This window comes from Mesoplodon densirostris, chromosome 13 (genome assembly GCF_025265405.1).
Source record: "Mesoplodon densirostris isolate mMesDen1 chromosome 13, mMesDen1 primary haplotype, whole genome shotgun sequence".
Lineage (NCBI taxonomy): Eukaryota > Metazoa > Chordata > Mammalia > Artiodactyla > Ziphiidae > Mesoplodon > Mesoplodon densirostris.
In genome coordinates, this window is record NC_082673.1 from 57,748,600 (window position 1) to 57,775,878 (window position 27,279).

General features: G+C 36.1%; 1 protein-coding gene across 1 annotated transcript in view; it reads right to left on the reverse strand.

Moving 5' to 3' along the window:
- RGS22 (regulator of G protein signaling 22) overlaps positions 1-27,279 on the reverse strand; it is a 149,776-nt gene that overhangs the window by 12,807 nt on the left and 109,690 nt on the right. Inside the window, 3 exon segments of the mRNA XM_060115727.1 lie at positions 8,552-8,650; positions 19,964-20,122; positions 24,263-24,442. Of these exon segments, the coding sequence (XP_059971710.1) occupies positions 8,552-8,650; positions 19,964-20,122; positions 24,263-24,442 (438 nt within the window).

Below are 27,279 nucleotides of genomic sequence, written 5' to 3' on the forward strand. Positions count from 1 at the left end.
ATTTTTTCTTGGTAAGTCTTGTTAAAGGTTTATCACTTTTGTTTATCTTTTCAAAAACCAGTATTTGGTTTCATTCATCTTTTACTTTTTTGGTCTCTATCTTATTTATTTCCTCTCTGATCTTTATTATTTCCTTCCTTCTGTGACTTTGGGCTTCATTTGTTCTTCTTTATCTAACTAAAGAAGGTAGATGGTAGGTTAGGTTGTTTATTCGAGATTTTTCTTCTTTCTTGAGGAAGGCCTATATGGTTATAAACTTCCCTCTTAGAACTGCTTTTACTGCATCCCATATAGTTTTAAAAAATTGAAGTATAGCTGATTTACAATGTTGTGTTAACTTCTGCTGTATAGCAAAGTGATTCAGTTATATATATATTATACATATACACACATACATACAATCTTTTAAATACTGTTTTCCATTATGGCTTGTTACAAGATATTGAACATAGTTCCCTGTGCTATACAGTAGGACCTTATTGCTTATCCATTCTATATATACCAGCTTGCATTTGCTAGCCCCAAACTCCCACTCCATTCCTCCCCCACCACCCCTTCCTTGGCAACAACAAGTGTGTTCTCTGTGTCTGTGAGTCTGTTTCTCTTTTGTAGATAAGTTCATTTGTGTCATATTTTAGATTCCACATATAAGTGATATCATATGGTATTTGTCTTTCTTCTTCTGACTTACTTCACTTAGTATGATAATTTCTAGGTCTACCCATGTTGTTACAAATAGCATTATTTTATTCTTTTTTATGGCTGAGTAGTATTACATTGTATATGTGTACTACATCTTCTTTACTCATCTGTTGATGGACATTTAGGTTGTTTCCAGGTCTTGGCTATTGTAAATAGTACTGCTATGAACATAGAGGTGCGTGTATCTTTTTGAATTATTGTCTGCATATATGCCCAGAAGTGGGATTGCTGGATCACATAGCAACTCTATTTTTAGTTCTTTGAGGATACTCCATACTGTTTTCCATAGTGGTTGTACCAATTTACATTCCCACCAGCAGTGTAGGAGGGTTTCCTTTTCTCCACACCCTCTCCAGCATTTGTTATTTGTAGATTTTTTTAAATGATGGCCATTCTGACTGGTGTGAGGTGGCACCTCATTGCAGTTTTGATTTGCATTTCTCTAATAATTAGAGATGTTGAGCATCTTTTCATGTGCCTGTTGGCCATCTGTATGTCTTCTTTGGAGAAATGTCTGTTTAGGTTTTCTGCCCATTTTTCAATTGGGTTGTTTTTGTTGTTGTTGTTGAGTTGTATGAGCTGTTTGTATAATTTAGAAGTTAAGCCCTTGTTGGTTGCATCATTTGCAAATATTTTCTCCCATTCCATAGGTTGTTGTTTCCTTTTGTTTGTGGTTTCCTTTGCCATACAAAAGCTTGTCAGTTTGATTCACTCCAATTTGTTTATTTTTGCTTTTATTTCTATTGTCTTGGGAGACTGACCTAAGAGAACATTGCTATGATTTATGTCAGAGAATGTTTTGCCTATGATCTCTTCTAGGAGTTTTATGGTGTCTTATGTTTAAGTCTTTAAGCCATTTTGAGTTTATTTTTGTGTATGGTGTGAGGGTGTGTTCTAACTTCATTGGTTCACATGTGACTGTCCAACTTTCCCAACAGCACCTGCTGAAGAGACTATCTTTTTCCCATTGTACGTTCTTGCCTCCTTTGTCAAAAATTAATTGACCATAGGTATGTGGGTTTATTTCTGGGCTGTCTATTCTGTTCCATTGATCTATATGTGTGTTTTTGTGCCAATACCACGCTGTTTTGATTACTGTGTCTTTGCATCCCATACAGTTTTGAGTGTGGCATTTCCATTTTCATTTATCTGGAGGTATTTTCTAGTTTCCTCTTTGATTTCTTCATTGACCCGTTGGTTTTTTAGTAGATTGTTGTTTAGTCTCCAGGTGTTCATTCTTTTCCCACTTTTCTTTCTTTAATTGACTTCTCATTTCATAACATTTGTTGGAGAAAATGCTTGATATAATTTTTATCCTCTTAAATTTGTTGAGACTTGTTTTGTGGCCTAACATGTGATCTATCCTTGAGAATGTTCCATGTGCACTCAAAAAGAATGTGTATTCTGTTGTTTTAGGATGTAATGTCCTGTAGACATCTATTAAGTCCAACTGGTCTATTGTGTTATTTAAGACCACTTACGCCATACTGATTTTCTTTCTGGATGATCCATCCATTGATGTAAGTGGACTACTCCTACTATTATTATATTATTGTCAATTTCTCCCTTTATGTCTGTTAATATTTGCTTTATATATTTAGGTGCTCCTGTACTGGGTGCATATATGTTAACGAGTATACTATTCTCTTCTTGTATTGATCCTTTTATCATTATATAATGCTCTTCTTTTTCTTTTGTTACAGTCTTTATTTTAAAGTTTATTTTGTCTGAGTATTGCTACTGGAAGTTTGTCATTTCCATTTGCATGAAATTTCTTTTTCCATACCCTCACTTTCATTCTGTGTGTCTTTAGCTTTGATATGAATCTCTTGTAAGCAACATGTAGCTGGATTTTTTTTAATCCAATCAGCCACCCTATGAGTTTTCATTGGAGTATCTAGTCCATTGACATTTAAAGTGATTATTGATAAATATGTACTTATTTTGTTACTTGTTTTCTGATTGTTTCTGCAGTTTTTTCATTTCTTCTTCTTTTAGTTTATTCCCTTGTGGTTTCATGATTTTCTTTAGTGGTATGCCTGTGTTCCTTTCTCTCCAATTTCTATGTATCAATTGTGGGGTTTTGATTTGTGGTTTTAATGGGGTTCATATATGTTGATGTAAAACTACATTTGTTTTAAACTGATAGTCATTTAAGTTCAAACATATTCTAAAATCTCTACATTTTTTACTCCCCTCCCCCACATTTTGTTTTTGATTTCATATTTATCGCCTTCATGATTATCCTGTTTATTTCGTTATAGTTGATTTTACAAGTTTTGTCTTTTAATCTTCATACTAGCTTATTTAGGTGGTTGATCCACAGCCATTACTATATATTTGACTTTATTAGTGGGATTTTTCCTTTTCTATAAACTCTTCTTGTTGTAGCCCTTTATTTCCTCTTAGAGAAGACCCTTAAGCACTCCTTTTAGGTCCAGTTTCATGTTAAGAAACTCTTTCAGTTTTTGTTTGTTTGATAAGTTCTTTATCTCTCCTTCAGTTCTGAATGATAAACTTTCCGGGCAGACTATCCCATGTTGTAGGTGTTTCCCTTTCAGCACTTTAAATATATCATGTCATTCCCTTTTGGCCAGCAAATTTCTGCAGAAAAATTACTTGATTGCCTTATGGGGTTATATGTGACTTTTTTTCTCTTGCTGCCTTTAAAATTTTCTCCTTATCGTTAACTTTTGCCAGTTAATTATGATGTCTTGGTGTGGGTCTCTTTGGGTTCATCTTGTTTGGGACTCTCTGTATTTCCTATATCTGTATATCTATTTCATTCTTCAGGTTGGGAAATTTTCAGCCATGATTTCATGAAATACATTTTCAATCCCTTTCTCTCTTCTCGTTTTGGGACCCATATAATGTGAATGTTAGTATGCTTGATGTTGTCTTAGAGGTCCCTTAAACTGTCCTCATTTAAAAGTTTTGGTTTTCTTTTTCTTTTGGGTGATTTTCATTTTTCTCCCTTCCAGGTCACTTATGCATTCTTTTGTATCACATAGTCTCCTGTTAATCACTTCTAGTGTGTTTTTCATTTTAGGTAGTGTATTCTTCAGCTCTGACTGGTCCTTTTTTACATTTTCTAGTCCCTTGTTAAAATATTCACTGTATTTTCCATTATTTTCACAAGTTCAGTGAACATTCTTATTACTAATGCTATAAACTCTCTATGTGGTAAATTATTTATGTTCCATTTTTTTCAGAGTTTTTTCTTGTTCTTTCATTTGAGAAAAACTCCTCTGTCTTCTCATTTTAACTTTTTATATCTCTATGAAATTAGGTGAAACAGTTTACCTATCCTGGTCTTGAAGGGGTGTCCTTTTATGGGAGTGTCCCTATGCAGTCATCATGTGCCCAGTGGTTTGGTGGGAGAGCTGGATACGAAGTAAGCACAGGTCACGTCTTCCCCCAGGTTGCTGTGGTAGCTATCACCTTTGTGGACTGAAGCCAGCACCAGATATAAGCAAGGGACTCTCCTATGCTCAGTATCCATCACCACCCTATCAGGGGTGGGGGTGGGTCCAAAGTTGCTGGAGCGGAAGCACTGAGGATCAGGTGATTCCTTTCCCTCTAAGTGTGCACTCTCCTCCCTCCTGATAATGGCACCTTCATCCGAGAAGGAAAGAGCACCAAACAAAGAGGGGCCAGAGCAGGTTCCAGGTGCAGGCTGGGGCATGTGCTGGGATGGCCATGGGAAACTGGCCAGAGCCCTGGGTAGTTTCATTCTGCTTCCTCCACCTTGTTTTGTGAGTAAGCAAGCATGAGTGGAGTCTAGGTTTCTTACAGCCCTCCAGTAAGTCCTGCTGGTTTTCAAACCAGCTAAGGGGACTTGTCTTCCTGATGTTGGGTCTCAGAGCTGGGGTTCCCAATATGTACTTTGAACCCCTTAATCCCCAGGGAGGATCTCTGAGCCCATGATATCCCCCCACTTCTGTGTCTCCTTCTAGGGGTGCAGGTCCTGACCTGATTGCTTCCCCTCACTTCCTACCTGACTCTGTAGATCTTTCCTTACAGCCTTGGTTGTAGAACTGTCTTTCTGCAAACCTAGTTTATTCTCACAAGTAGATGTATTTTTGATGTGTTCGTGGGGGACCTGAGTTCAGCATCCTCCTATTCTGCCATCTTGATCTCCCAATCAAAAGTAATTTTTGCTTGGTATGTTTTTATTGCCATTTTATTATTTGTTTTGGGGTTGTTTTGTAGTTCATTTTCTTTCCTTTCTTCTTCTTTTGTTCTCTTCCCTTTTTATTTGATGACTACCTTAATGTTATGTTTGTACTCCTTTTTCTCTTTTGAGTGTGTACCTGTTACAGATTTTTGGTTTGTGGTTACCATGAAGTTTATATATAGCAATCTCTCTATATATATGGTTATCTTATGTTGCTGACCTCTTAAGATCAAATGCATTTTAACAACCCTGCAATTTTTTACTGCTCCCCCCAAATTTACTAGTTATGACTCCATATTTTACATCATTTTCCTTTTTGTATCCCTTAACTACATATTGTGGATATAGATGATTTTATGACTTTTACTTTTAACTTTCCTACTAGCTTTATAAGTGGTTAATATACTACCTTTACTATATATTTGCCTTTAACAATAGTATTTTTCCTTTTGTAATTTTCACATTTCTAGTTGTGGCCTTTTCTTTTCCATGTAGAGGAGTCCCTTTAACATTTCTCGTAAGGTTGGTTTCGTGGTGCTAAACTCTTTTAACTTTTGCTTTTCTGTAAAACTTTTGATATCTCCTTCAAATCTGAATGAAAGCCTTGCTGGGTAGGTTGTAGGTTTTCCCTTTCATCACTTTAAATATATCATGCCATTCCCATCTGGCTGATAAGAGTTTCTGCTGAAAAGTCAGCTGATAGCCTAATGGGAGTTCACTTATACATAACTTGTTGCTTTTTCCTTGATGCTTTTAATAGTCTCTTTTTATGTTTAATTTTTGCCATTTTATTTTATTTTATTTTATTTTTAGGTAAGAAGTGGGTTTATTTAGAGAGAAACACACTCCACAGACAGAATGTGGGCTATCTCAGAAGGTGAGGGCAGCCTTGGGAGAAACACATTCCACAGACAGAGTGCAAGCCATCTCAGAAGGTGGGAAAGGCCTAATTTTTGCCATTTTAAATAGAACATGTCTTGGTATAGTCCTCTTTGGTTTGATCCTGTTTGGGACTCTGAGCTTCCCAGACCTGGATGTCTGTTTCCTTTCGCAGGTTAGGGAAATTTTCAGCTATTATATGTTCAAATAAGTTCGCCACCCCTTTCTCTCTCTTTCTTCTCCTTCTGGGACCTCTATAATGTGAATGTTAGTGTGGTTGATGTTGTCCCAGAAGTTTCTTAAACTGTCCTCATTAAAACATTTTTTTTCTTTTTTCTGTTCCACTTCAGTGATTTCCACTATTCTGTCTTTCAGTTCACTGATCTGTTCCTCTGTATCATTTTGTTGATTTCTTCTAGAGTATTTTTAATTTCAATTATTGCACTTTTCAGCTGTTTGGTTCATCTTTATATTTTCTAATTTTGTTAAAAACTTCTAACTCTGTTCATCCATTCTTCTCCCAAGTTCTTTGAGCATCTTCATGATCATTATCTTAAACTCTGTATTGAGTAGATTGCTTATCTCCACTTAGTTCTTCTTCTGGAGTTTTATTTTATTCCTTTGTTTGGAACATATTTCTTTGTCACCTCATTTTGCCTACTCACTGTTTTATTTCTATGCATTTTGTAGGTTGGTTATGTTTCCTGATATTAGAGAAGTGGTCTTATGTAGGAAACATACTATGGGGCCAGAAGTGCACTCCTGTCTGGTCACCAGACCTATATGATTTAGGGATGCTCTCTCTGTGGACTGCCTGGGTCCTTTTGTTGTGGCAGGCTGACTGCTACAGGTGTGCTGGTTGGCGTGGCTGGTCCTGTCTGGTTGGTTGCCAGGACCTGCCTTGTGTAGGGGCTGTCAGCCACTGGTAGGGGGGCTAGGTCCTGGCACAGATGGCTGCAAGGTCAGGGAAGTCCTGGTCTTGGTCCACCGGTTGGCAGGACTGGGTCATGAGACTGGTTTTGGAGCTAATGTAGGCTTGCTGATTGGTGGGGTTATGGCCCAGGGCATCCCAGGATGGTGCTGGTCTACCAGTTGGTGGGTTAGGTCTTACAGCTGGCTGTGGGGCTGCTGTGGTCTTGGGGCTGTCTAGGCCTTTGATGTAAAGTTTTAAACTCCCTGGCCCTAGGTTGGTGGGGCAGGGATGTGAGTGTTTTGGTGTACTATTTCTCAGTGAATCAATGTTGAAAAAGTTTAGATTTCTTGACAGCTATTCAGTCACATTTATACATTCAACTTGACTATGAATTTAGGTGTTTAGGAAAGATCCAAGTTTTTTTTTTCAGGGGGGTAGTTATGCTTTTGGATCAATTACCATTCTTCAGTGTGCAAAATCTACCTGAAACAGATGCATATACAGAGCAGCCACACTGGCAAAATCATAGTGTATTATTATTTCACCAATTACTAGAGTAATTCAACATGTGTACCTTAATAGCAATAAGAATAAGAATAATTTATATTTATAAAATGCTTTTTGTTTCCAAAAGCTTTTTAGTTTCTTACAAAAGTCTTGAGATATATGACAGGATATCACCACCACCACCACCATCATCATCATCATCATCATCATCATTCATTTCTCTTTCTTTCTCTCTTTAACAGATAAGGAAACAGGCTCAAAGGAGAAGTGATTTTTTTAAGCCTTCAAAGTAATATTGACTTGTAAGTGACAGAGTAAAAATTAGAAGGCTAGTATCTCTAATTCCACATCTCCTCACTTTATTGTTATACAGTGTTTCTGAAACTTAATGCTAGTCATTTGCTAATAAATGTACTTCCAAATGGCATTATTAGGTAACACACTTTTAGACATGTCTTTTTCAATATATGGTTCCACAAAATTGGACATTTCTCTTCTCTTAATAATAGCTTTGTAGTCTATTGGTTATCTTAGCTGGGTAGCTGAACACATTTGACATTCTCAAGTATCAAAAAGACTGTTTCTTAAGCTAGTATTATCATATGATACAAACAATTTCAATACCAGTCTTTAAAAATGGACATAAATTAAACTTATGAAATTTCTGGGACATGATATTAATGTATGTTATAAATGTAAATATAAACATAAAAACTCTACATTAGTTGATGATGATGTATTAGTCAATTTTATGACCACTTCAAAGATCTAAAAAACTGAAACTAGCATCTGACATTCTTTCTTTTCTTGACCCAAGAAGATATCAACCTGTATATATTCTCTTATTCTATATCATTATCTCTTTTCCAATAAGATAGTTATTTCAACTTCTGCCACTAAAATCTTCTTCATATGTATCAAGAAATCATTTCCCCTGAGTATGTTGTCCAGGATCAGCTGAAATTTTAATGTTCTCTGAAGGCTCAAGGAAATTCTCTTCCAATCTCTCTTAGTGATATAATTTTTTTTTATTTTTTTATTTTATTTATTTATTTATTTTTTTTTTGGTACGTGGGCCTCTCACTGTTGTGGCCTCTCCCGTTGCGGAGCACAGGCTCCGGACGCGCAGACCCAGCGGCCATGGCTCACGGGCCCAGCCGCTCTGCGGCACGTGAGATCCTCCCGGACCAGGGCACGAACCCGTGTCCCCTGCATCGACAGGCGGACTCTCAACCACTGCGCCACCAGGGAAGCCCCTTAGTGATATAATTTTAGCCTCATTTTCAAACACAACTTTACTACTATAAAATGACTCAGTTATTGCATTCTGCTATACAATGCTCTACAGAAGAAGGGATATCTTTCCTGCTTACCTGTCGGCCGTATGCTTGCAGGCCTAAACCTGGGTCACTGATTAAAGTAGCTGTTTTGATAGCAGATCCTGAAGTACTTGGATATTGTTTGATTCCATCCTGTAATTATATTAAATTAAATTATTCCAAAAAAGGGGTAACACTATATTAACATAAACTTACAGTTCAGAAGTCATAACATCATATGAAAAAATATTTTGTGGTAAGCATCACATCACAAGGTTTCATCAAGTCAATGTAATGAATATGACATATTCTACTGTTATGATCTTTAATTTCTTTCATACTAAAAATATTAAAAAATAAATGAGAAATTATAAAGTAGAATGTAATGATCACCTCCAAATTCTAGCTTCCAAGAAAAACCACTACATTTTCATGAACATCCATCCAAACTTCTCACTAGACAAATGCTTAGATATAATCTATAACTTGAATATTGATATTTTATAACCTAAATTTCATATAAATGGAATCACACTATACAAGCTCTTTTAAAATCTGCTTTTTCACGAAAAATATCATGAAAACATTTCTCTGTGAATAAAGAAAGAACAGGAATATAAGGGCAGGGTCTTTGTATCATTCACCAAGTATGCCTACTGCAGAATACAGAGTATATACTTAAATATTTGTTGGATGATGGAATGCATAAATTACATCATCATTTTCACTGGATGAATGGTCTTTTTAAAAAAAATTATTTATTTTATTTTTAGCTGTGTTGGGTCTTCATTGCTGTGCACGGGCTTTCTCTAGTTGCAGCGGGCGGGGGTTACTCTTCCTTGCTGTGCATGGGCTTCTCATTGCAGTGGCTTCTCTTGTTGCGGAGCATGGGCTCTAGGCACGCAAGCTTCAGTAGTTGTGGCACGTGGGCTTAGTTGCTCCGCGGCACGTGGGATCTTCCCAGAACAGGGCTTGAACCCGTGTCCCCTGCATTGGCAGGCGGATTCTTAAGCACTGTACCATCAGAGAAGCCCTGAATGGTCTTATACACTCAAATATTTGTTGAATGATTAAAGAATAAACTACATTATCAGTTCAACAGGTAAATAATATTCTAGTAAAGGAATGTACCATAGATGATTTAACCAATACCTGCTATTAGAAATTTAAGTCATTTAAAATTTTTACTATTATAAACAATGCTGTATACAAACATCTTTCTACACTTTTAAAATTCTCTCCTTTAGAATAAATGTCTAGAAGTCTATCTGCCGGATTAAAAAGAATGAACATCTTAAACAATAAAAGTTGTCAAACTGCCCTTCAGAAACAAAGCACCATTTTACACTTTCTCCAATAATGCATGAATCTGCAGGCCTCTTCCTCATACCCTCAACCAACACTGGATATTTTCTTCTTTGCCAGTCTACACGTCTTTGGTTACTAGTGAGGTTGAACATCTTTTAATGCTTTTAATCATTTGTATTCCTTTTGAGAATTGCCTGTTGATGCCCTTTGCCCTATTTTTTTGTTAAGAGTATTTATGATTTATTTTTATAACATATCATACATTTTATGTTTTCCCAATTTGTCTTTTAACCTTGGTTTTGGCCATTTAAAATTTAAAATTTTTTACTGATCCTTTGTTAATGAATTTGCCACTGTTCATTTTAAGTACTTGATATTAAACTACATGAAAGTTTTCCATGAGATTGTTTCTCCTAACTTTCTTCAGATTACCTAGTTTCATTTGATTCCTTTATAAGAAAGAGAGATGAAGGATATAATTGATATTAGTATTTTTATTATAAAGAAGGCCAATTACTGCTACAATATTAAAAATAACTAATATTTACTTTATGACATGTATTATTCTTCACATACTATATTTAATTCTACCCTGTGATGTAAGTTCTATTACTATTTCCATTTTCCTGAAAAAAAAACAATGAGGTTTTCGGAAGTGAAGTGGTTTCCCTGAGATATTAGAACTGATCAATGATAAGGCTAGGATTCAAAACCAGGCAGTCTGACTCTAGAAACTGCCCTCCTAACCACTATACTATATTGTCTCAGATCAAATGATACCTTACAATTGTATAGTGGAATATCTTACATATTCTTTCATTCATATCATTTCAATGAATCCCTCTTAAATCATATGAGATTAATATCATCACCATTAGTCGATAGATGAATTTGAGGTTAAGAGGGTTATGAGTCGTGCCCATGGTTACCTAAGGAAGTCCAATATTTTTCAGTGATTTTTTTCAGAGGATACACTTTTACGTTACAAAAAAATTATGAGTTTCCCATATTCACTTTTTCCAACATTTCCTCATACGTCTTCATTGACAATAAAATCCTGGAACAAATGTCGACTCTACTGGTCTTCCTTAGCTTACACTTTCCGTGTTAAAATAAATGCATGTATGAAATTTGTAGTTACTAATAAGTGATGGCAATATGTTTATTGTGTAAAGTAAGAATATTCAGAAGTAGAATTCCTATGTTTTCTTTAGGATTATTCACCCTACAAAACGAATGTCAATATTTGTACCTAACCCTGTTAGCAGTTACCAGTTGACAGATATGGACAGATCAGAAAATCACTTAAGGACATTTGCATTTCCATAACTGAAGTATAATATGGACGATATAAAGATACATCCTGGATTTTCTGGAGAAGCAGCAATTTCAGATTTTCTCTACCCTCATCACACTGTATATTTCAACTTTTGTTTCAGACAATATGTTTATCATATATCTAAGCAAACTGAAAATACTTGGGATGACACTTAGAGAGCTGTGAAGTTCTTCCTGTTTAGGATACAGTAAGAGATCTTTATATCCTCCTTACTTCTATATTCTTTATTCAATAAGCATATATTTAGAACCATTTGTTAAAATACTATTTAAGACTAACTCAAATTTACCTATTCTTTGAGATCCTTTACCTTTCCCTCACAAATAATTAATTCCTCATTTTCTGGGATTTCAGTTTTTGTTTATATTCTTTTCAGTTAAGTGTATGTGTATATCTATCTATCCTTACGCTATATGTAAATTATATTCATATCCCTAGCATATGTAGTAGGGATCAATATGAATAGATGATCAATAAAACTCTATGTAGTAGATGATCAGTAAAAGTCTGGTGAAAGCAGCAGGAAAAGGATTAGGAGGGGAAGCTCTTTTGAGAGACTATTTAGGCCACATTAGTAGAAAATGCAGCAGACTCACGTGAGACTCATCTGATTGGTGAAGTTATTCATGTGCCACAGGTGGAATCAGAAAAGAGCTCCAAGCATACATGTTAGACAACATTCTATTTTTTCTCCCTACATCAACCCTTCAAATATATTTCCTTATTGAGCCTACCAACTTAGGATCACCTTCAGGCAGCTCAGTCAGACATGGACTTGCCTCAAGGGACTGGAGAGGGTAAATGAGACGATTTTTATTTAGTGAACTCTGCTTTTCGTCAGATTATATAGATTGGGCCAGATGCATAGTTGGTTTGAGGGGGAAATCAGCTTTTGCATTATTTGATCTATCATTTATCACCTAAATCACTGGAAGGGAAATAATTGCAGAAAATGTTAAAATAAATAAGCCAAAAATAATTATATTTAAGTTTAATAACATTTCATTTCCATATATGGGATATATATGTGTATATATTTGCTGCATGGTTAAAGAACTCACAATACATCAACAAAAATACGTGAAGCCACATTGTGAAGAACTGATTCAGTAGAAGCAAGATTTTGCAGACACATCTTCCTATTTTCTCGCTCTTATGTCTTCCCTGATTCTCATTCCCTGAGGGTACTGGAAATGCCCTCAACTTCTGGATGATAGAATACATCAACCAAAGATAAGCTTCTGAAAATGTGATAATTTTTTGTAGCATCATTCATATAAAAATGTTATTATATATTAAATACTTACAAAAACATTTATAGCACTCACATAAGATATGAATAAATATACCACCAAAGCTTAAGAAATGCAATATCACCAGTACTTCTGTTCCCCTTTGTGTCACTCTCCAATCCCATCATCTATCTCCACCCAACCCATGAAGGTAACCGCTATACTGAATTTTGTATGTTTATCATTTCTTTTTCTTATTTATAGTTTCCCACATTTGTATTGATTAGTTTTATACGAATTTTAACTTTATATAAGCAGAATTGACTGGTTCTATTCATTTGCAAATTTTCCACTCAACATTATACTCCTGCTATATATATATGTTTACTATTGTGGTTAGTTTATTTGTTTTCCATCACAGCACAGTATTCTACTATATGAATTTGTTTTTCCAATCTCCTGTTAATAGACATTTGAATAGCTTCTGATTTTTTGCTATAGAAAGCATAAACCATGTGTATGTCTCCTGATATTTGTGTCCATGAATTATTCTAGGATATATCTCCTGATATTTGTGTCCATGAATTATTCAAGTAGATTTGACAAGTTGAAGGCTAAGTGCATCTTTTAATTTACTGGATAAAGTCAAATTGTTTTCTAAAGTGACTATCAATGTACACTCCCATCCATAGTGTGTAAGAGTTCTGACTGCTCCCTATTATTGGTGGTTGAGGAAAATATAAGACATTTCAAAATGAGCAGAAAATGGCAGGTGATATGCATATAAAACCATTACAAGAATAAAACAGAAAATGAGAACTCCAATATTTTAGCTGATGACACTACTCTCCAAGAAATCTAATCATGAATCAGAGGAAAACTCTAACATAGGAGCCCAAAGTGGATAAAATATCCCTACACAAACATTTTCAAATATGAAATACTCCAAACCATAAATGCAGAAACTCAGGAACACCGAATAGCCTAAGCAATCTTTTTTTTTACTTTATTTATTTTTAATATATTTATTCTTTTTGGCTGAGTTGGGTCTTCGTTGCTGTGCGCAGGCTTTCTCTAGTTGCAGGGAGCGGTGGCTACTCTTCGTTGCAGTGCATGGGTTTCTCATTGCAGTGGCTTCTCTTGTTGCGGAGCACGGGCTCTAGGCGTGCGGGCTTTCAGTAGTTGTGGCTCGCGGGCTTCAGTAGTTGTGGCTTGCGGGCTTCGGTAGTTGTGGTTCATGGGCTCTAGAGTGCAGGCTCAGTAGTTGTGGCACACAGGTTTAGCTGCTCCACGGCATGTGGGATCTTCCCGGACCAGAGCTCAAACCCGTGTCCCCTGCATTGGCAGGTGGATTCTTAACCACTGCACCACCAGGGAGGCCCCCAAAGCAATCTTGAGAAAGAAAAACGGAGCTGGAGGAATCAGACTCTCTGACTTCAGGCTATACTACAAAGCTACAGTAATCAAGACACTATGGTACTGGCACAAAAACAGAAATACAGATCAATGGAACAGGATAGAAAGCCCAGAGCTAAACCCACGCACATATGGTCACCTTATCTTTGATAAAGGAGGCAAGAATATACAATGGAGAAAAGACAGCCTCTTCAGTAAGTGGTGCTGGGAAAACTGGACAGCTTCACATGAAAGAATGAAATTAGAACACTCTCTAGCACCACACACAAAAATAAACTCAAAATGGATTGAAGACCTAAATGTAAGGCCAGACACTATCAAACTCTTAGAGGAAAACATAGGCAGAACACTCTATGACATAAATCACAGCAAGATCCTTTTTGACCCACCTCTTAGAGAAATGGAAATATAAACAAAAATAAACAAATGGGACCTAATGAAACTTCAAAGCTTTTGCACAGCAAAGGAAACCATAAACAGGATGAAAAGACAACCCTCAGAATGGGAGAAAATATTTGCAAATGAAGCAACTGACAAAGGATTAATCTCCAAAATTTACAAGCAGCTCATGCAGCTCAATATCAAAAAAACAAAACAATCCCATCCAAAAATGGGCAGAAGACCTAAACAGACATTTCTCCAAAGAAGATAATACAGATTGCCAACAAACACATGAAAGGATGTTCAACATCACTAATCATTAGAGAAATGCAAATCAAAACTACAATGAGGTATCACCTCACACCGGTCAGAATGGCCATCATCAAAAAATCTACAAACAATAAATGCTGGAGAGGGTGTGGAGAAAAGGGAACCCTCTTGCACTGTTGGTGGGAATGTAAATTGATACAACCACTATGGAGAACAATATTGAGGTTCCTTAAAAAACTAAAAATAAAACTACCATATGACCCAGCAATCCCACTACTGGGCATATACCCTGAGAAAACCATAATTCAAAAAGAGTCATGTACCAGTGTTCATTGCAGCTCTATTTACAATAGCCAGGACATGGAAGCAACCTAAGTGTCCATCGACGGGTGAATGGATAAAGAAGATGTGGCACATATATACAATGGAATATTACTCAGCCATAAAAAGAAACAAAATTGTGTTATTTGTAGTTAGGTGGATGGACCTAGACTCTGTCATACAGAGTGAAGTAAGTCAGAAAGAGAGAAACAAATACAGTATGCTAACACATATATATGGAATCTAATTTTTTAAAAAGGGTTCTGAAGGACCTAGGGGCAGGACAGGAATAAAGATGCAGAAGTAGAGAATGGACTTGAGGACACTGGGAGGGGAAAGGGTAAGCTGGGGTGAAGTAAGAGAGTGGCATTGACATATATACACTACCAAATGTAAAATAGCTATCTAGTGGGAAGCAGCCACATAGCACAGGGAGATCAGCTCGGTGTTTTGTGACCACCTAGAGGGGTGGGATAGGGAGGGTGGGAGGGAGATGCAAGATGGAGGAGATATGGGGATATATGTTTATGTATAGCTGATTCACTTTGTTATAAAGCAGAAACTAACATGCCATTGTAAAGCAATTATACTCCAATAAAGTTGTTAAAAAAAGAAACTCAGAACAGAAACAGATAAAAAAATTTTAAAAGGCAGTGTAAAATGACAGTTTACTGAACTTAAAAAAAGACTGAAAAAAATAAAAATCTCTCAGAAATGAAGCTATAAGGTACCCAAGGGTTCATGAATATCTATCATAAAGAAAGTGTATATATACATATATACACACATATATATAATATGAATATAAATTCCCCTCTTCCAAAGTTGGCACAAGATATAAACATACAAACTCAAGAACTTGAGTAACGCTCAAACAGAATCAACCCAAAGAAATCTGCACAAGACACATCATAATCAAAATTCTGAAAACTAAAGAAAAAAGAAAGAAGAAAATAATAAATCTTGGAACATCAAAAAGGAAGAAAAATAGCAAGAGTAAAATTAGGGGTAAATACAGTAGACTTTTCACCTTGAGTTTCCTGATTTATATTTGATGGTTGAAGCAAAAATTATACAATTGTCTGATGTGGTTCTCAATATATGTTGAGAAATATTTAGGATAATTATAAACAGATGAGGGGAAAGAGACTTAAAGGGAGGTAGTTTCTAGACTTAAACTGGTAAAATGTCAACAACAATAGACTGCGATAAGTTATGCATGTATAATGTGATATCTAAAGCAACCACTGAAACATCCAAACAGAGATAGAGCAAAATGAAATTCTAAGAAATGTTCAAGTATATCCACAGGCATGCGAGACAAAGGAAATAGAAAAAAAGAAACAGGGAACAGATAAAACAAAAAATAAAATGGCAGAGTTAAGAACTAACATATCAATAATTACTTTAAAGATACACAGACTAAATACACCAATTAAAAAACAGATTCGTAGAGTAGACTAAAAACAAAAACCAACCACCACGACACAACTATATGCTGTTTACAGGAAACTTAATTAAAATATAATGATGTAGGCAGTAAAGGAATGGAAAAATATACCATGTGAAAAATCAAGATAGCAAGGTGGTTCTGTAGCTTTGGAGAAGTTTGGTAGTTCCTCAAAAGGAGCCATCAATTCAACTTCTAGGTCCCAAGAAAAATTAAAACATGTCTATACATAAGGTTGTACAGGATGTTCATAGCAGCATTATTAATAATAGCCAAAAAGTACATTAACTGATGAATGGATAAGCAAACTGTAGTACAGCCATATAGTGCAATATAAGTTGGCTGTAAGAAGAATGAAGTAGTGAAACATGCTACAAAATGGATGAACCTTGAAAATATCATGCTAAGTGAAAGAAGCCAGCCATAAAAGACCACATGCTGTATGATTTAATTTACATGAAATGTCCAGATATAGAAAGCAGATTAGTGGCTTCCAGAGGCTGAGAGGGAAGGAGTAAAGGGGAGTGACTGCTAATGGGTACAGTTTCTTTCTGAGGTGATGAAAATTAAGTAGTAGTGATGGTTGCACAACTCCGTAAATATACTAAAACCACAAAATTGTATACTTTAACAGTGTGAATTTTATGGTATGTGAATTAAATTTCAATAAAGCTATTATTAAATAAAAGCACTCAAATAAAAGAATAAGAAGAAGAAGGAGGAGGAGGAGGAGAAGAAGGCAAGAGTGACTACATTAGCATTTTATTGTAATAGCCCAAAACAGGAACCAACTCAAATGTCCTCTAATGAGTGAATGGTTAAAATGTGGTACAATGTACCACAGAGCACTACTCAGCAGTTAAAGAGGATGAACTATGGATATACACAACAACATGGATGGATCTCAAGGGTATTTATGTAGAGTGAAAACTGCCAGTCTCAGTCACATATTGTATGATTCTATTTATATAACATTCTCAAAACGACAAAATTTTCTAAATGGGGAACAGATCCATGGCTAACAGACATTATAATGGGTAATTGGATGGACATGACTTATAGTCACGAGGGACATCTTTGTGGTCCATCTTGAATATAGTGTTGGTTACTTGAATCTACACATGTGACAAAATGGCATAGAACTATACACATCCTTGTATCAGTTATCAATTTCCTGATTTTACTATTGTATATAGTTAATGTAAGGTGTAGCCACTGGGGGAAACTGGGTGATGGGTACATGGGACTTCTCTACTATCTTTGCAACTTCCTGTGAATGTTAATTATTTCAAAATAAAAATTTTTCTAAAAAATAATTTGGAATTTGAAATTTAAAAATATAATAGCAATAGCATTATTTTAAACATGAAATACTTTGGAATAAATTTCACAAAATATACTCAAGACCTGTCATTGAAAATGACAAATCATCAATGAGAGAAATGAAAGAATAACTAAACAGAGATAAACTGTGCTCATGGAATAAAAGACACAGTATTGTTATGACATCAATTCTCAAACTGACCTATAGGTTCATTACAATCCTGATCAAAATATCCGAATAGTTAACATGTGAAAAGTTGTTCCACCTTACTTATAATTAGGTGAACGTAAATAAATGCATCAGCATGATGACATACCACTTGTCATCAACAGACTGACAAAAATTTCAAAGTCTGAACAAACCAAATGGGGAGAAGTAGGAATATAGATTGACACACGCTCATACTCTCTTACTCAGCCATTCCAAAAACATTTTTATACATGTGAATATGAAGACGTTTACAGGAATGTTGCCTGCAGTGCTGTTTGTAATGGTAAAAATTGAAAAAAAATCCAACAATAAAGAAATAGTTAGGGACTTCCCTGGTGGTGCAGTGGTTAAGAATTCACCTGCCAATGCCAGGGACACGGGTTCGATCCCTGGTCCGGTAAGATCCCACATGCTGTGGAGCAACTAAATCTGTGAGCCACAACTACTGAGCCTACACTCTAGAGCCTGCGAGCTACAACTACTGAAGCCCTCGCACCTAGAGCCCGTGCTCGGCAACAAGAGAAGCCACTGCAATGAGAACCCCACGCACCGCAACGAAGAGCAGCCCCCACTCACCACAACTAGAGAAAGGTCGTGTGCGGCAATGAAGACCCAACGCAGCCAAACTTAAAAAAAAAAAAAGTTAAATAAAAAGGGTATATTTATTCATATGATGGAAATGCAGCAATTAAACTGAATAAATGAGATCTAAGTAGAGCAGTGTGATAGAATTAAAAGACAAAATTGAATTTTAAATGCAAGATGTAGAAAGCACAATATGTGCTATGGAATGAATTGTGTCTCCCCAAATTCATATGTTGATGCCCTAACGTCCACTGTGTCTGTATCATGAGATAGGGTCTTTAAGAGGTACTTAAGGTTAAATGAGGTCATAAGGGTAGGGTCCTAATCCAAAGAAACTGTGGCTTTATAAGAAGAGGAAGAGAGAGAGAACTCTTTTTCTCCCCAACTTGTGAGGACATAACAAGAAGGTGACCATTTTCAAGACAGGAGGAGAGGTCTCACCAAGAATCGTATTAGCTGGCACCTTGATTTGGGACTTCTAGTCTCCAGAACTATGAGGAAATTAATTTCTGTTGTTTTAGCCATCCAGTCTCTGATATTTTGCTATGGTAGCCTGAGAAGACTAATAAAATATGGTACCATCACGTAAGTTAAAATACATACAAAATAGTCCTCTGGATTGTTTATGAATCCATACACCCATATAAAACACTATCTTAAAAAGGAGCCGGGAGAACATACCCCAAACTTAATGGTTGTTCTTGGAGATGGGGAGGGTAATAGAACTCAGGGCTGGAGTTAAGAGAGTTTACTCTTCTGCAGTATTTCACTTCTTAAGGAAAAATGAAAGGCAAATGAGGAAAATGTTAAGTGTTAAGGCCTCTCACTGTTGTGGCCTCTCCCGTTGCGGAGCACAGGCTCCAGACGCGCAGGCTCAGCGGCCATAGCTCATGGGCCCAGCCACTCCGTGGCATGTGGGATCTTACCAGACCGGGGCACGAACCCACGTCCCCTGCATCGGCAGGCAGACTCTCAACCACTGCGCCACAAGGGAAGCCCCTAGATTATCTTTTAAATTTCTTTTAAAACACACAATAGGGATAAGCTTACAAATAAGATGAAATATACTTGTTATCCCTTTTCAAGTCAGGGAAAATAAATAAATATAAAGATAGAGGAACTGATAAATGAATGGACAGACTAAAAGACAAATAGGCAGGCTGGACAATTTATGACTTACATTTGTAAATTTCACAGTCATATATCATTCTCTAATTTTCATATTGAAAATGCTGCCCCCAGTACCTAATATTTTTTCATTCATTCATTCATTCCCATATTTATTTGGTAAACAATAATTTATAATTGAGCATGTGCTGGATAGTGGTAGAACTGTTTAATAAGACAGATGGTATCTTTGAGGATCTCAGTCCAGTGAGAAAGACAGATGCAAAAACGTATTCACAAGACAATATAAAGTGTTCTCCAAGAGAGGTACATAGAAGAGATGTCATTTGAGATAAATTTTTTAAAATTCAAAAACAAGTCTGAAACCTCTGACTGAAGGCTTTAAAAACCACTAAAATCTGTATTCTATAACTTCTCTGTATTTTTGCTCAGCCCAAATTCTTCTACACATATCACATAACTTTTAAAAGTCTGATTAAACCCAAAATGATTCTTGTCTCACCTTTGCAAATTTTTCGTCTTCCGTGACTACCAATCTTTTTTTCTGCTTACTATATTCTTGTCTTCTCTCCAAAACACTCATAATTTTTTCATCAGTTAAGTTCTTCCTAAACTCACAAAACTGAGGCCAAAACTTAAACAGAACTCCAAAAATTGTCATCTGTATATAAAACAAAGTATGTCTCAGATTACAGTTTTATACAAATGTACCAATTTAAACTCTAATTCACCATAATAATGGATTAACTATTCTATTCTTTAATACACAGCATGTTTCCTCCAACTTATTGTCTCCAGACATCTTGGTATAGTTTAGTTCAGCACATGCTTATCATCAATGTTATTTTACTACCAATGAGAAGTCTTTCTTTTAAAAAAAACATACTCTTAAATACAGTTAAAAGTCACTTTATGCTTTATGTTTCCCTATCCAGTTGATTGCATTAATAAAGAATCCATTAGGTCTTTTTAAATAAGAAATTTATGTTTTCTTTGAAAACATATACCAGTTGATCTGCCACACTCTGCTGTTTTATGCAAGTATTTCAAATATTCAGCCCATCAAGGGGAACTCCTCTCCGGTCCCCTTTCCCTTCTTTTAGAGAAAGAAAATACCATTTTGCCTCTGGAAAAGCTCTTAAACAAAGCTGCAGATCTAAGAATAAATCTTGAGTAACTTTTAAATGATATAATCTCTCTTTTATGTGAGAGCAAGAAAAGTAACATTTAAAAAGCAGAGTGGTATCCTGCACAAATGCTTTCTTAGGACACTCTACATTAAGTGATTAATTGTGATATTTATAGAGATAAGAATTGTTGCTCAAATTCCCATGCCAAGTTTTTCCATTAGTTCCAGAGGCATACATTACTTCCAAGAAGGTAGGACTTGCCACATCAGATCAAGTCCAACGTTTTGTTGCTGGGAATGGCCTATACCTAATGCCCTGGAGAAAAATGAACTAACCCATTAGGCTCTAAGCCAACTCTTCAAGGGGAAAGTGGAATTTTTAAAAAGTAAAAGCTGCAGTGATCAACAGCGTCCTGAATTGATATATTTCATGACTCCTCGTTTCTGTACATGAGTATCATTAGTAAAACTATTTATTCCCTTTACAATACTATCTTGTCATTGAATTCTATAGCCTCTTGGGATTGTGAACACAAAAGCTAAACATACTTTATGTGATGAAGTGCAGGCTTTAAAAAATTTTTCATTTACATTTATCTGCCATGCATTTAATTAAGTAATCCCCTTCTCCAATGTTAAATGATCATGGTAGTTTTTACATGCACTTTTTAAACTTAAATACTCCTCCACCTCTATTTACCAACTATTGACCCTACTTCTCAGTTACCCCTCCAAAACCTGAGTCATTCCAGCTCTCAAATATACTTATTTTCATCTAGAAGGCTTTCCAGTAAAAGTCACCCTATTAGGATACAATTTTTCAAGGTAGACATAAAATTGCTCTATTTCTAAAAGTTGCAATTAAGGTTAATAACATACATGTTATTCATGAAAATTGTCCTGTACCTCCAAAACCTTCAAAGATAACCAAACTGTGGATAAGTAAATGTTTGAATAAATATAGAGCTACTTTGCTCACTGCCAGCAGATGGGCAATGCTCTAGTATGAGTGAGAAGGGCCAGTGAAAATATGGCTGAGTGATGAAAACTTTCAAGCTATTAGGAATGCAGATGGGGGACATGCAGATGCTATACTTCAGGGGTCCCCAACCCCCAGGCCATGGACAGGACTGCACAGCAGGAGGTGAGCAGTGGGTGAGCCAGCAAAGCTTCATCTGTATTTACAGCCGCTCCCCATCATTCACAGTACTGCTTGAGCTCCGCCTACTGTCAGATCAGCTGCGGCATTAGATTCTCAAAGGATCGTGACCCTTACTGTGAACTGCACATGCGAGGGATCTAGGTTGTGCGCTCCTTATGAGAATCTAATGCCTGATGATCTGAGGTGGAGCTTAGGCAGTGATGCTAGCACCGGGGAGTGGCTGCAAATACAGATTATCATTAGCAGAGAGGTTTGACTGCACAGAGACCATAATAAATCAATTGCTTGCAGATTCATATCAAAACCCTATCAGTGAGTGGCAAGTGAAAACAAGCTCAGGGCTCCCACTGATTCTGCATTATAGTGGCTTGTATAATTATTTCATTATATATTACAATGTAATAATAATACAAATAAAGTACACAATAAATGTAATGTGCTTGAATCATCCCCAAACCATCCACCCATGCCCCCCGCCCCCGGTCCATGGAAAAACTGTCTTCCACAAAACCGGTCCCTGGTGCCAAAAGGTTGGGGACCACTGCTATAGTGAAAACAATACTAAAACAGGCAATTTTTACAGTTACTATTCAGCCCTTTTGCTCAACTTTGCTCTCATGTCAAATTTGATCTGTTCCTGTCATGATCCATCTATTCTCACATCATTCATTCATATGTTCAAAAATGTTACTGAGTGTCTACTCTATGCCACGCACACAGGCCACAAAGGCAAATAAGAAACATTCCCTAGGCTCAAAGACCTTACAGTTCGATGGGAAAGTGAGGCATGAGAATAGCCAAGTTCAATTCTGTGTGATAAGTGTTCTGACAGGGACAAATACAAGATATCATAGAAGCATAAGAGAGAGAAGATGATACTGTAAAAAGCTCTGGAAGCAAGAAAGTAAGCCCTCTTTATGGAAGTACAAATATTTCAGTAAGACTGGGAGACAGATGGCAGGGAGTGGGAAGACATGTGGCTAGAGAAATATGTAGTAAGGAGCTTGGTCTTCATTCTGAAGACAATGGGGAGTAACTGAAATTGAAAGCAGAGAAGTGACATGATCAAATATACATTTTGAAAAGATGGATCTGTCTGCACTGAGTTAAATGGTTTTGAGAGAGCCTAGAGGCAGGGAATTCTGGTAATCAATGTGAGACATTGCAGATGTGAACTGAGGTAGTGGCACGGAGTTGGAGAAAAGTAGATAGAATAACAGATAAGAAGGAGATAAATAGATACATATTAGTGACTGAAGATCTCCAAAGGTAAGGAATGAAGGATAGGGAAGACATGAAGATGGCAACCAGATCTCTGGCTTGCATACCTGGGTAGGAGATATGCCATTCTCTGAGCTTCCTTACAGAACACAGAAACAATAGATTTGGTGAGGTGAGGCCCCTAAATATTCTCTTGTTTTCTGATACTCCAAAGTCCATATTTAAGATATGTTTGGGGCTTTGTTTTGGAAAATCAGGTAGGAGGCCTAAACTAGGGGACTCCAATAAAGTTCACTGGCTGCAATCCCTGGACAGTGTGGTGGAACCAACCTACGTAAGCAGCTCCAGACATTCACCATCAGAATTGAGGCTAGATGGTCTCCCGGCTATCAGGAGACCTAGGCTAGGCTAAGTCATCTTTTCATTAACAGATGCTACAATTCTGACACCATGTTTTTTCTATTTCTCTCTAGCACATCCTCAATCATTCTTCTTTATTTTTGCCTATTCAATGCATAATTGGATTTTGAGTCTACTTTCAGTTCCTTTTAGGACTTAGAACACAGCTGACTTGCAAATGAATATTAAGGAATAATGATCTTTTTCCATGCTCAAGGGCAATCATACCCTAAATATCTGTTTCATATCACTTAAATTGTGACATGGCCTTCCATATTACCCCTATTATAATGTATTTTTCTTAATCATTTTTCAGGAACATCACTAAAAGGCTTTTCAAAATGCAAATAAATTATGTTCAGCAAATCACTGTTTTCTATTATTTATCCTAAAAAGAAGTAACTTGAGTAGGTTAACAGCCATGATTTTCCTTTCATGAGCTTGTGTACTTTACGTTGGTTGGGTACTTAAATCTCCTCTCACTTATTTTATGAGCTATGTGAATATTCCAACCTTTAAAAATATACAAATCTTGGGACACACATTTTACACATTTTTGTGGTAGCAGACATTTTAAAAGGAAATATGAATGGTGGGAAAGGAAGGAGTAATTAGCTGGAGTTTTAAAAGTTAGAAATAAAATGATAACCATGCAAAGTCAAAGTATAGAATTTAAATAATTGTATTTGCTGTATACTATCATCAACAAAATAGTAAGTTACTAGTTTCTATGTTCTGTGGCATATGCAACATTTTTTAAATTAAATAGAATAACCCAGGATTAGGAGGATTAGAGCCTGGCCAAATATGAATAATGCAAAAACTTTTAAAGAATATCTACATTGTTTATCTATTTTAAAGTATGCTTACTACATGCCCTGATTTCTTACCTGTGCCTCTCTAAATACATATGGTCCCAACTCCTTCCTGTGTTCAATAATCTTCTGGGCTTGCTCTAATGGAATGTCAATTTGTAAAGCTGGTGGAATACTGGAATTAATAAAGCAGTTGATAATAGTCATGATCTTCTTGTGGATGAGGGACTCATTACAATGAGAATGGCACAAGTCCTAAACAAGGAGGAAAAATAGAACAATATATGATTAATGCATTAACAGAATACTTTATAGAATGTGTCAATATGTCTGTCAGTTAATATATATATATTTTAACTTCAGGTCAAGAGGTTACTGGGACATGTCAAGACTATCTTAAAAAATCATAGCTTTTATTTCTCTTGGATTTGAAGAACCTAAGAATTTTTTTTCTTTTTTGCTCCTACCCTGTGTCTTCATATCTATGTGTATCTCATTGATAGCATCTAGTTCCATGTTTTTCCCACCCATTCTGTCAATCTCTGCCTTTTAAAGGAACCTAAGGCTTTGATGCACATACCTTACATAAATACGGGTTTCATTTAATCCTGATTGTTTCTTCTCCTGGCAAAGAAGCAGCTTTAGTGTCTACTTTGACTCACTTAACAAATTCATATTAAGTTCCTGCTACATGGCAGACACTGAGCTGAACCCCAAGACACAGCACCTGTCCTTTAAAGCCTCAATATCTACTGTCATCATAAAGATCAGATCAGAAATTAATGAAAAAGAAATGAAGAAAACAATAGCAAAGATCAATAAAACTTAAAGCTGGTTCTTTGAGAAGATAAACAAAATTGATAAACCATTAGCCAGACTCATCAAGAAAAAAAGGGAGAAGACTCAAATCAACAGAATTAGAAATGAAAAAGGAGAAGTAAAAACTGACACTGCAGAAATACAAAGGATCATGAGAGATTGCTACAAGCAACTCTATGTCAATAAAATGGACAACCTGGAAGAAATGGAAAAATTCTTATAAAAGCACAACCTTCCGAGACTGAACCAGGAAGAAATAGAAAATATAAACAGACCAATCACAAGCACTGAAATCGAAACTGTGATTAAAAATCTTCCAACAAACAAAAGCCCAGGACCAGATGGCTGCACAGGTGAATTTTATCAAACATTTAGAGAAAAACTAACACCTATCCTTCTCAAACTCTTCCAAAATATAGCAGAGGGAGGAACACTCCCAAACTCATTCTAGGGGGCCCCTATCACCCTGATACCAAAACTAGACAAAAGATGTCACAAAAAAAGAAAACTACAGGCCAATATCACTGATGAAAACAGATGCAAAAATCCTCAACAAAATACCAGCAAACAGAATCCAACAACACATTAAAAGGATCATACACTATGATCAACTGTGGTTTCTCCCAGGAATTCAAGGATTCAAATCAATCACTGTGATACACCATATTAACAGACTGAAGGATAAAAACCATAGGACAATCTCAATAGATGCAGAAAAAGCTTTTGACAAAATTCAACACCCATTTATGATAAAAACTCTCCAGAAAGTAGGCATAGAGGAAACTTACCTCAACATAATAAAGGCCATATATGACAAATCCACAGCCAACATTGTTCTCAATGGTGAAAAACTGAAACTATTTCCTCTAAGATCAGGAAAAGACAAGGTTGCCCATTCTCACCACTATTATTCAACATAGTTTTGGAAGTTTTAGCCACAGCAATCAGAGAAGAAAAAGAAATAAAAGGAATCCAAATTAGGAAAGAATTAAAGCTGTCACCGTTTACAGATGACATGATACTATACATAGAGAATCCTAAAGATTCTACCAGAAAGCTACTAGAGCTAATCAATGAATTTGGTAAAGTAGCAGGATACAAAATTAATGCACAGAAATCTCTTGCATTCCTGTACACTAATGATGAAAAACCTGAAAGAGAAATTAAGGAAACACTCTCAATTACCATTACAACAAAAAGAATAAAATAGCTGAAATAAACCTACTTAAGGAGACAAAAGTCCTGTATGCAGAAAACTATAAGACACTGATGAAAGAAATTAAAAATGATACAAACAGATGGAGAGATATACCATGTTCTTGGATTAGAAGAATCAACATTGTGAAAATGACCCTACCACCCAAAGCAATCTACAGATTTCATGAAATCCCTATCAAACTACCAATGGCATTTTTCACAGAACTAGAAAAAATTTTTTCACAATTTGTATGGAAACACAAAAGACCCGGAATAGCCAAAGCAATCTTGAGAAAGAAAAACGGAGCTAGAGGAATCAGGCTCCCTGACTTCAGACTTTACTACAAAGCTACAGTAATCAGGACACTATGGTACTGGCATAAAAACAGAAATATAGATCAATGGAACAGGATAGAAAGCCCAGAGATAAACTCACGCACATATGGTCACCTTATCTTTGATGAAGGAAGCAAGAATATATAATGGAGAAAAGACAGCCTCTACAATAAGTGGTACTGGGAAAACTGGACAGCTACATGTAAAAGAATGATATTAGAACACTCCCTAACACCATACACAAAAATAAACTCAAAATGGATTGAAGACCTAAATGTAAGGCCAGACACTATCAAACTCTTAGAGGAAAACATAGGCAGAACACTCTATGACATAAATCACAGCAAGATCCTTTTTGACCCACCTTCTAGAGAAATGGAAATAAAAACAAAAATAAACAAATGCGACCTAATGAAACTTAAAAGCTTTTTCACAGCAAAGGAAACCATAAACAAGATGAAAAAGACAACCCTCAGAATGGGAGAAAGTATTTGCAAATGAAGCAACTGACCAAGGATTAATCTCCAAAATATATAAACAGCTCAGGCAGCTCAATAACAAAAAAACAAAAAACCCAATCCAAAAATGTGCAGAAGACCTAAACAGAAATTTCTCCAAAGAAGATATACAGATTGCCAACAATCACATGACAGGATGTTCAACATCACTAATCATTAGAGAAATGCAAATCAAAACTACAATGAGGTATCACCTCACACTGGTCAGAATGGCCACTGTCA